Source organism: Oncorhynchus tshawytscha, linkage group LG27 (assembly GCF_018296145.1).
Source record: "Oncorhynchus tshawytscha isolate Ot180627B linkage group LG27, Otsh_v2.0, whole genome shotgun sequence".
In the NCBI taxonomy this organism is placed as follows: Eukaryota; Metazoa; Chordata; class Actinopteri; order Salmoniformes; family Salmonidae; genus Oncorhynchus; species Oncorhynchus tshawytscha.
In genome coordinates, this window is record NC_056455.1 from 17,892,651 (window position 1) to 17,904,084 (window position 11,434).

Here is an 11,434-nt window from a genome sequence, read left to right on the forward strand (position 1 = left end):
GGGTATAATTCCCCTTTAATTGTGCATCTAGAGAGTCAGCAATGTGCCATCTAATGTGCCGGTCTAGCAATGGTTCTGTACTACTGATGCTTATTTAATGGTAACGTTTGCAAATAATAGACACAAATGATATACTTACTCATGATATACAGTACTTCTGCTAGATAAGAAATTCATTGGCAGATATCGTGTTAGGTTTGGCTTTTTTTGCGAATAGTGGCTAACTAATGGTGGGATAATGTCAATGTTGCGTAGATTAGATTGTAGCTGGGAGCTTGCGGTCTCAGTTTGCGGTGGAATGTGAAAAATGCATGCACTTTCAGAATTGTTGGCGAGCTACTCATAGGTGGGCTGCGAGATCGATCTGTTGGAGACCCCTTTGCTAAGTCGTTTCAAAGTATCTAAAAAGTAGTAAGGAGTTGCAAAGTTGCTAATGAGCTAAAATGCTAATGTTGTCTGTGATGAGATTCGAGTACGCAAATTTTGGATTGCTAGACGTTCGCGTTATACCCGTATCCTTCTGTCTTATGTAACCATGCCAAACGTAACATATCATACTAATTTTAGTGTCCCGTATTTACATTTACTATGTTACGTCTAGTCTGTAAGAACAGACTGGCCATGGGCAGCCTAGTTAATTGATGAGCAGTTTGGAACTGTTAAAGAATGAAATATACAACATAGGTTGCACTTTGTGTGATGATTACCTTCTTTTGGAGAGCATAGTGCTACAGTAAAACAGAATGGTCATCAGTGAAATAGGTCTTTTGGGGTGTACAGTAAAACAGAATGGTCATCAGTGAAATAGGTTTTTAAAGTAGATCCATTTAGCAGTAAAACAGAATGGTCATCAGTGATAATACAAATTTGGAGTTTGTGTATGTTGATTTTTCAAATCAGATCCTTTTAGGAGCTAACAATTTAGATCAAGTAAAATACAAAGGATTTGGCAAACAGATCAATGTTTTTAAGCATCACCATACCATCGATCACCATACCACTGTCACCCCTTCACCAGCTGTTATCACCCCCTGCTGACTGTTTCACTGGGCCACTTGAACAGGGAGAATGAACCCAGATGCTCTCCTCATTTAGGAGGTGCAAACACCTGCAGATCTAACGAGACGTTGAGGTCCTGTACCAAGGGTAGTGCCACTTTGGGTGATGGTGAAGGCCAATTACAGGTGGCCACACACTACTGATCAGCCTAATAAGGAGGTTGTCCTTTAGAGGGCCACTGTAACAAGCTCAGCTGATACCTGCTGGCACACTTCTTTGCCTCCAGTTGTATTAGCAAAAGGCAGCTCGATGTGTCTCCAGAAACAGTACGGTTAACCCTGACCACTATGGATAGAAGTGTCTGTCTCGCCCCTCATTGTGTTCTGTATGAGCATCTATGAGTTCTCTAAGCATTTACATTGTCTATGTGATGAAGGTCCATATGAGCCTGTGTGTGTGTGTGTGTGTGTGTGTGTGTGTGTGTGTGTGTGTGTGTGTGTGTGTGTGTGTGTGTGTGTGTGTGTGTGTGTGTGTGTGTGTGTGTGTGTGTGTGTGTGTGGCAGATGGTGGAGCCAGTGGATCAGCTGCTTCAGAATGTGGACCCAGCCAAAGACCGAGAGCTGTGGGTGCAGGAGCACAAGACCGGGGAGCTCCGCCCTGTGGACATGGACATATAGTCAACTACATTGACATACCTCAAGCAGCCAGAGGCAACACCTCCACCTCCATACTGTCAAAATCCCAGGCCTCTCACAGAACATTCCAACTACAGGTGCAGGTGCATGTATGTTCAGGATAAGGTGAGGCCTGTACATTCTGTCTATGATGACATCAGAATAGCACAATGTTATCTCAGTGATAACTGGAGAAAAGTTAGCATTCCCAATGCAGTGCTTTTGAACCTACAATGGAAAAACAAGAGATCAATAGTCCAAATACCAGCATGTTACAGTAATACAATGTTTGATAGTTTTACTCTGTATAATGAATGCCACTAAACAAGCTTAAACAATTATTTTGGGTTTTATCTGTTGTAAAATTAGAAGTTTCCACTATTAAGAATGATACATTTTTATGTATTTGAGAAATAGATTGGATGCATTGTAAAACCTTATAATTTTGGCATATAAACCGAACAACTAATTATTAACATTTCACTTTATTTTAGATACTGGAATATGAAACATTATGTGATATCCTAGATTAATTATGATATATTTTCATATTTACGCCCATTCATTTTACCTGTCAAGATATGCATGTTTAGGGAAAATATCTTACATTTACTGTATATGGTTAAGTGCATATTTGTGAAATATTATGGCTGTCTTGGCACTGTAGTACAATGTATATGGGATGTGTTTACAGAAAGTATATACTCCAAGTTACTGCACTCAATGAACAAGAGTGAATCAACTCATTAAGGTTTGTCATGAACATGAATTTATGTACAACAACCTCTCTCTAAGTTGAATAGGGTAAGATGTTTAGGATTGTGAAACAGCATGTTTGTCACACGTCACCTCGTGTGGCAGATTGGAACATAGGCCTGAGTCTATTTTGGATCTGTGGTGAGACAATGATGATGACGATCCATGTTACAATGAACACCTTTTAGTGCCTCAAGGTTATAAACAGTACCTGGAATGTTCTTGATATATTCTATTCTGCATCAGTGTATATTTGTAGATACAAGCTAGATGTATTTAGCTGTTAACTGTTTAAGTGGCCTTGCACTTTCGGTCAACTAAATGTTTGTACCTTGTTGTTTGTCAATTAATTATAACAGGATAATAGTCAACAGATTCGAAAATCATTCATTTATTTTGCACGGCACTTTGTGAGTCAACCATTGCTTAGAGTTGGGAATTGCTATTTTGCATTTATCCTAAATACAGTCCAATTTGTATTTCCAGGAGTGCTTTGTATTTCCAGGAGTGCTTTGTATTTCCAGGAGTGCTTTGTATTTCCAGGAGTGCTTTGTATTTCCAGGAGTGCTTTGTATTTCCAGGAGTGCTTTGTATTTCCAGAAGTGCTTTGTATTTCCAGGAGTGCTTTGTATTTCCAGGAGTGCTTTGTATTTCCAGGAGTGCTTTGTATTTCCAGAAGTGCTCAGTTGGACGCTCCAAGTCACATTTTAATGACTCGCAAAAGCTCATCAGAAAAAGTGGTCAGTGTTACTTGCACTGGAACCTGTGCTTGTCCATACATTTCATACAGTATGCTATTAACAGATAATAGCATAGCCTTTAGCCAACATATCCACCTTAAAAAAGCGTACATAACATGATATAAAATACTGCATGTTTGTCTGTCTGTCTGTCTGTCTGTCAGTCTGTCTTTTGCCGTTAGTTATTCTGGAAGTGTAACAAAGCAGGGACTTACTGTGTTTATGGACCATCTCCTCAGACGATCACTCCTTTCATATTCTAATGTGGATAATACATTCACTATGCCAAGACATGCATACAGAGAACACATCTATTCAGTATATAGACAACGTCTATTCAGTATATACATGCCTTATCCACATTGTTTCTAGGTGAGAAAATATGAAAATACCACTGAAATGATTTGCATTATTCTATCCCAAACTAATCCAGATTGAAATGTTGTACTTATTGTATACGTTATCAGTATGTGACAGTATGTGTTGACAGTATGTGTCAATGTTATATGTGTTATGGTAAAGTTCTTACATTAGAAGTTAATGTACTTAACTTAATCAGTCATTTTGTAGTAATGTTAATGTTGATTTAATTGCCTTTTGTTAACTGATTTCCATTTCTCATGTACATCGATTCAAATGTTTCCAATCTTTAAAGAAATGTCAAATCATTGGTGACCTTTGTCCAGACAATATACTGTAGAATGCTGTGTCTACAATAAATCGTTTCCTTGGAAATACGATTTGACAAGACTTAAAAGGGTTTTGTTTCATTATCATATACTGGCTTACATACAGTTTGGCTTACTTCAAGTTCTGGGACATGTTTAAATGAATTGGATTCATCCCAATAAGCAGATGAAATTCAGCCTTTTGCCTCCGGCTTTTACAGTCAATCCCCTCCCCTCTGACTGTCTGTGGATTGGCCAGGGAGATCCAGGGAGATAGGCCAGGTGGGGGAATATTGACATGAAACCAGGCCATGCATTACTGGGAGCCAGATCAGGCTTTAGAGAGAGAACGAGTCCTGTGTTTCTGACCTTACAGCTGGGACAAGTTCAGTGCCAAGATGACATATGATTGGAGTTAAAGCACATGTTCTGTAATTCATTATTTGACGTGTGTAATGTATGGAGCGGGCTACTCCTCGCTCTAGATCATCTTTAATATTGCAGATTGTATTGCAGATTATCAATGTAATTGTTTGCGTCATTTCCAATATTTTGTTGTTTATTATTTCCCCCTAACCCTACCACCCCTCTCCTAACTGGAGTAAATGAATGGACAACAATACATAGACTTATACTCTCTGCTTATACAATATATTTTACAGGCACAGTACATTATACCTCAGTTATCCCTCTTCCTTTAGTCCCTCCCATCTATCTCTACTTTTCATTTCTACTTGCCATATATTTTTCAACTGTGCTGTGCTGTTTCACAAAAGTTCTGAAACCTTCTATTCTCATAGTTTGAAGCTGCTCCTCAATCTCATCAACACTATTGAGCCATTCTCTTAGATTGCAATTATGGTCATTTGGTTATATGTTTACTATTGTTCTTGTAAACAAAGACAGTTATTGTATTTGATACTATAGTATGTCTCTTTAACAATGTAAACCAACATAGGATCAACATATGATCAAATTCAGGATGATACCATTTCAGAATATAATAACAACTCTACACACTTAAATACACGCTTATTGAAGGGAAATAAAAATGTAAACAAGAAAGAAATCTCATTCCCTCAGGACCAGGAAGACGATTTGTGACAGTACATCTGTATTGCTCTTTTTAGAATGCCTTGAATCTTTCAACAAAAGTTGAATATTACATTTACTCATTTTCTCTACTTAAATCCAGTATATAGTATATATATTTATTTTTTAAAACGTTTTTTTTAGAACCCCTTAATAATGTCATTTTTCACAGCGTTTTTTATTATGTAGTTTCCAGCAGTCTCTGACAGCATCAACATAATGTCAACAATATTCAAGAAAGAAGACTCCTTTTCCTTTGTTCTACCAGTTGAATACTGTACATTGTATGAGGTTTCAGTCCTGCTAAGCACATTATAAGACACATTCTATAGACATGATTACCTTGATAACAAACCTCTGCCAGGATGTTTCTAAACTGACCTTCACATACTAATAGGATTGATAGTAAGACAGGGATTGTTAACTTCAGCCTAAGTCCCTTCACAAGGAGCTCCCCACTGGGCACAGATGTCAAGTCTATGTTGGTTCGACGTAATTTCATTTAAATATCATGGAAACAACATTGATTCAACCAGTGTGTGCCCAGTGGGTCCTTTCCTGGTGGCTTTCTCTTTATCAAACTAATGAATGCAAGTGAACACAGCAGCAGGCAACAGAATCCTGGAAACCATTCATTCATTACGAAATAGAAAAGAATACCCATCATTCTAGAGCACGGAACAGTTATTTGAGTGGGAAGAAAAGTCCAGGTGTCTCATAGACAAACAGGTCATCCACCACAATGTGCGGTACTTCAATCTGTAAGCCAATGTTGTCTAGCCCACAAAGAGCCCAGGTCTGGCAGGAGAGTTGGGTTTGTAAACAGTTAAGCTTTGAACAGTCTTATAGAATTCAAAAGAATGATTTTGTCGGAAAGCTATTGTTTCTTCTCCTTCAGTTTGTCCTTGATTTTCTGGGGCTCATCATACTGAATCAACCGTAGGATGTCCTTGTTGTCCATCACTCCTTGAATGAATTCCCTCTCTGCAATCTTGTCTGGAAAGGAAACATAGAAAATGTCATTACTGAATCAACATTATTATGGTTGTTTATTTAATGTGTCTAATTGTGCAAAACTCATAGGAAGTCTCTCATTCCAGAAGTTTTCATCGTATCACATTTAGAAAATTCTTCACAATCAAAATTACCATCTTCTTTCTTTCCAAAAAAGTCCCAGACTTTGTCTGCTCTCTTATCAGGTGTGTTTTCATCTTCAGGCAGGTCCTTTTGGTCTTCCTCTGGGATCATGTTAAATATTGACTGTAAAGCAATAAAGCAATAAGGAAAAACATGTAACTTTCAAATGTAGATTAAATACTGAATTCAGCACATGTACTATAATAGCACTGTTCAAAAAATGCAGACTACATAAAGATTGTTCTCCCATCATATTTTTACGGGATGACTGAATACGTAGAATATTAAACAATTCACCTAATCATTTCACAAATGTATGAAATAATATATGTTCTGCTTTTAATTTGATTCATCTTGTTGCACTTTTTGGTTGTAACTAAGATCTTTGTTTATGTCCATTCTGTATACTGAGTGGTTCAGTAATTATCACCACCACCACTGTGTCTTCACACTAGAGGCAGAGAAATTGTTTGTTTGTGTACCTTAACAATCTCTTGGATCTCATTTTTGCTGATGGTTCCGTTTCCATCCACGTCGTAGAGGGCGAAGGCCCACTCTAGCTTCTGCAGGGTCTTACCTCCGGAGGTAAGGTGCAGGGCCACAATGTACTCCTTAAAGTCCAGTTGACCATCTGCGTTGGTATCAAAGCTCCTAAAGACATGCCTTGCGTACTCAGTAGGATCTGCATTAGGGAAGAAGCTGGCATAAATGCCCTCAAATTGCTCCTTGGTGATCCTGCCTGTGGGGCATTCCTTGAGGAAGGACTGGTACCAGACACACAGCTCGGCCTCGTTGTACTTAGTATTGGACTTCAGGTCCTCCAGAAGTTCCTTGGACAGTGCCCCACTCTTAGAATTCCCCATGCTGCAAAGAAACACTATGGTGAAGGGATAATATTGTTATTTTTCTTGTTTTGTGTGTACTACCTCTCTCACCTGACTTAGAGGAAACCACCTGTTAGCTTCTTCCTGACTTGGTCTGACTCTCCTTCTCACCCTGACCACTTCACAATGTGCTGAACAGGATTATGGTCATCGCTACTTAAATACCAGACAAGCTGTCTTGAAGATAAAGAGGATAACTTCGTCATACGAGGTTGACATATTTTCTAGGGTCCAATGAGGTAGTAGTGTGTGCATCATACAGGCACAATGACATCAAGCTTTACATAATACAGGTTGATACAGTTTAAGATTATCCAAGGATTAGATTGAGCTTTCTGGATGTAATGTGTCCATTGTTGCCAAAATAACGTTGTTACATGATTTCCATTAAAAAAATACTGATACTACCGTCCTATTTCACCTGTTGTAGTTGACACTACAGTGATGTTCACAGACTTAATTTTTATTTTACCTTAATTTAACTAGGCAAGTCAGTTAAGAACAAATTCTTATTTTCAATGACAGCCTAGGATCAGTGGGTTAACTGCCTTGTTCAGGGGCAGAACGACAGATTTGTATCTTGTCAGCTCGGGGATTCAATCTTGCAACCTTTTGGTTACTAGTCCAACACTCTAACCACTAGGCTACCTGGTATGTGGTAAACAAGATATGTGAATGAGCAGGGTGAAAGGTGTGCAAGTTTAAGCCCACCTGTAGAGCAGGGTATTCGTGTCTGTGAAGCAGCTCAGGGCTGTCCCTGTAGCTAGCATAGGGAGATGAGATGAATTGTCTCTCCATTGTAACAGTCTCATGGCAGATTACTGGGCCATCTGCTGTTTTAGTAATTGGACCTCGATGAATTCAGGAATTGAGCTGTGTAAGTGCTGTGCTGTGAGAGTGATGGCTTTACTCTGACAGCTCTGTCACAGCATCATACACTCCTCTACTAGAGCTGGCTAATGCTCAGCGTAATTAGAAAAGTTGGCTAATTTAGATTAAATTCCTGAAAATGATTCATGTTTCCACAGAGTCTTTGCCAATACTGAATCCCATATAAGATGACCCTGCTCAGACCATGTCAACATTGCCATGTCATTGACAGATGTCAAGTTTTTTACGCAGTGATGTATAGCAAGTCTTAATTTTTATTTCAGTATTGGTTACAGAAGGTAGGGATTTAAACAAGGAAACGTTGTTATATACTACATCCTCAAAAGTATGTGGACACCCTTTCAAATTTGTTGATTGGGCTATTTCATCCACATCCATTGCTGACAGGTGTATAAAATCGAGCACAGAGCCATGCAATCTCCATAGACAAACATTGGTAGTAGAATGGCCTTACTGAAGAGCTCTGTGACTTTCAATGTGGCACCGTCATAGGATGCCACCTTTCCAACAAGTCAGTGTGTCAAATGTCTGCCCTGCTAGAGCTTCCCCGGTCAACTGTAAGTGCTGTTATTGTGAAGTGGAAACGTCTAGGAGCAACAACGGCTCACAGAATGGGACCGCCGAGTGCTGGAGCGTGTAGAACGTAAAAATCGTCTGTCCTCAGTTGCAACACTCACTACCGAGTTACAAACTGCCTCTGGAAGCAACATCAACACAACAACTGTTCTTCGGGACCATGAAATGGGTTTCCATGGCCGAGCAGCTGCACACAAGCCTAAGATCACCATGCGCAGTGCCAAGCGTCGGCTGGAGTGGTGTAAAGCTCGCCGCCATTGGACTCTGGAGCAGTGGAAGCGCGTTCTCTGGAATAATTGATTTGAAATTCAGAATTATTATTTGAATGATCAATAATATGGATGCCTATAATACCATCTTCAAGTAAATTGTTATGACTGGCAATGGTATTAACAGCATAAAAACTCTAAATGATAGTGATACAATTAGCATTATGTGTGTTATGGTGTTAGTGGTATGTTGTGTAGGTACCAGGCTAAGATGTCAGTCTGCTGAGCTCAGCTCAAGGTATTTGCGTTGCCCTCTTGTTACAAGAGAGTGAAGTCTAAGCAACCCGTTTACAGTACTGTACGTCTGATCATCTATGACACAATGGGGGAAATGGTATTGGTGTTAATGTCAGCATCTTTATAACTTTATACCGTATATCTTTATAACTTTATATCGTACCTAAATAACTTTCAGGGTATTTTGGTGGGATGGTGTGTGTGCATGTGTTATTAATTTAACTGCATCTCATTTTAGTTTTGGCAGCCCCAGCAGAGCTCATATCAGCTTAGGTCTTGATCTAATGTGTTACCTAGTAAAACCAACTGACGTCATAGAGGGAATGAAGCTAGTGTAACCAGCTTATGTCTGACGTGATGGCAGTGGTACACAGGGGACACAAACATAGTTGTGCAAATCATAACTGCTGAGCACAATGTTCAGTCAGATGGATTCCTAACTCATATTTATGTACTGAACATTTAATGGATTAAGCACTCAAAGCACTCCTATGCCATCAATCTGGAATTTATCTTGCATAATCAGATGGCAAGTTAACCCAATCACAGTATCTCAAATATATGTAAGCAGCATTAAGAAATACTACTATAAAAAATGTGTTGGTGGGAAAGTAGATTGATGTTTTAGTCATTACTAATGTTTATCTCTTTATAATGGTCAGGATATAGTAGTGTAAGTTGAGTTCCAGTTATAATCATTTCCTGGCTATTTACAGGAAAAGAAGGAAGTGGACATCCAAATCCATAACAACACACTGAGTGGTGTTGCCTGTAGAGCCTCAGGACATAGCAGCCTACAGTACCATCATGATGCCAAAATCAACATTTCTTACATTGGCATCTAAACTCTCACAAGTATATCAGGTCCAAATGTATTCTTATTTTATGTTTGCTTGCTTCTGTACAGCCCAGTGTATGCATGTTTCTCATGACATCCAGGAGCCTGCACAACAGCTGAGCGTGCTGACATGTTCAGAGCAGTGTGTATCTACATGGGCTTGAACAAGGTCAGTGTCCTCATCCATCAATGGTGCTCAGTTTGCCTGGCAAACATGAAAGGATTCAGATTGAGGATAATCCTGTTTTTTGCTAGAATACCTTTGTAAGCTTTGAGTTTTGAGGTTGCATGTTTCATCTACTGCTGGTCATTTTTGATTCTGTAAATTGTGGATTCTGGCCAAAAACAATACAGGTATAGTTGAGAGGGGAAATCATGTTCATTTTTTTATTGGTTGTTATATAAGAATAGGAGGAATTGGAAGTAGACAGTTGTTGGTGAATTTTTTCAACACTACTCTGAAGCTGGTGAAGATATATACTTTGGGCATTTGGCAAGTGTACATTCCAAAATTATATATCAAAATCTCCTCAAACAGTATGGACTCATTGCACATAATATTGTAAATCAACTAAGATGGCCCCATAATCAAGGGTAGACTATATTTCCTAGGGAAAATATTACCCAACTCTCAGCATACTACAGAATTGAAAGATGACCACAAGAATACAAGGAAAAATGTCTCAAACCCTCGGCCTGGTTCCACTCACTTCAAAGTAATGTTTTGGTACTTGTGCCTTTTTAAGGTGAATAGCACATGGAAGGTAATGTACCAACATATGGATTATGTTTACAGAATTTCTGACACAACATCGTTGTGCTGCAATCGTATACTCTCAGCTCACTGGGTTTGCCTTACTGTCCAATAGGAGGTGTCCAATATTATGTCAAATATCGATTGATTACACATCCGTTTTATTGCCCTGTTTTCCCCACCACTTGAATCTGCAAAGTCATCTCTGTTTTCTGTTGGATCTATTAAGTGACACTGCCCCATTAAGTCACAAGAGAGTACATTTAAGGCTTGGTATTACATAAGATGTAATATCATTACTAAGCATTATCATGGTAGTTCCACAGTGTACTGTATAACTTCTGCCATGAGGAATTAATTCCTCATTCCCTGATCTAACAATCCTCCTGGGTCCTTTGTTTTTACGGTCTGTGCAGAAACGTTTGGTCTCTCAGAAATCTGAGTACAAATGTCAGTGTCAAATTCTCTCAACAGAAACAATCATTCAGTGATGTTGGATGTTAGCTCCATGTCAAGAATTACTGCACCTCACCAACACAGTGGAGATGTTTAGATACCTGTGACCCTGTGTCCATTCTGTGTCACTCAAGTCAGCTCCATGCACTGAACTCCAATAGGTAGGCCACAACTGCTGATCAGTGAAGGAAGTGGCACTTGCTGCCCTCTTGGTATTCATTGGCCTAGTGGAGAGTAGTTATGGACAAGACAAATCAGTTGAAGAAAATGCAGGATCCTTTCTCCCAACATCTGTCATCTGTTAAGCCTATTTCCCAAAGCAGTTTGCCTACATTTGCATGTAACATCCTGCATAAGCCAATCACCAGGCTATCAAATAGGAACAGATTTACTTTGCATGCACACATGTTGATGCTTGATCTGCAGCCTCATGCAATAATGTGTGTTTCACAACCTAAAGTCA

General features: G+C 39.2%; 1 protein-coding gene across 1 annotated transcript; it reads right to left on the minus strand.

The window, feature by feature from the left end:
• Positions 1–4,699: 4,699 nt before the first annotated feature.
• Positions 4,700–7,097, minus strand: LOC112234108 (recoverin-like). The gene is made up of 3 exons (XM_042307366.1): positions 6,549–7,097; positions 6,078–6,189; positions 4,700–5,925 (listed from the first exon to the last, which is right to left on the minus strand). Exons 1-3 carry the CDS (start codon positions 6,927–6,929, stop codon positions 5,807–5,809), a joined length of 612 nt encoding a protein of 203 aa, XP_042163300.1. The 5' UTR covers positions 6,930–7,097; the 3' UTR covers positions 4,700–5,806.
• Between the last annotated feature and the right edge of the window lie 4,337 nt (positions 7,098–11,434).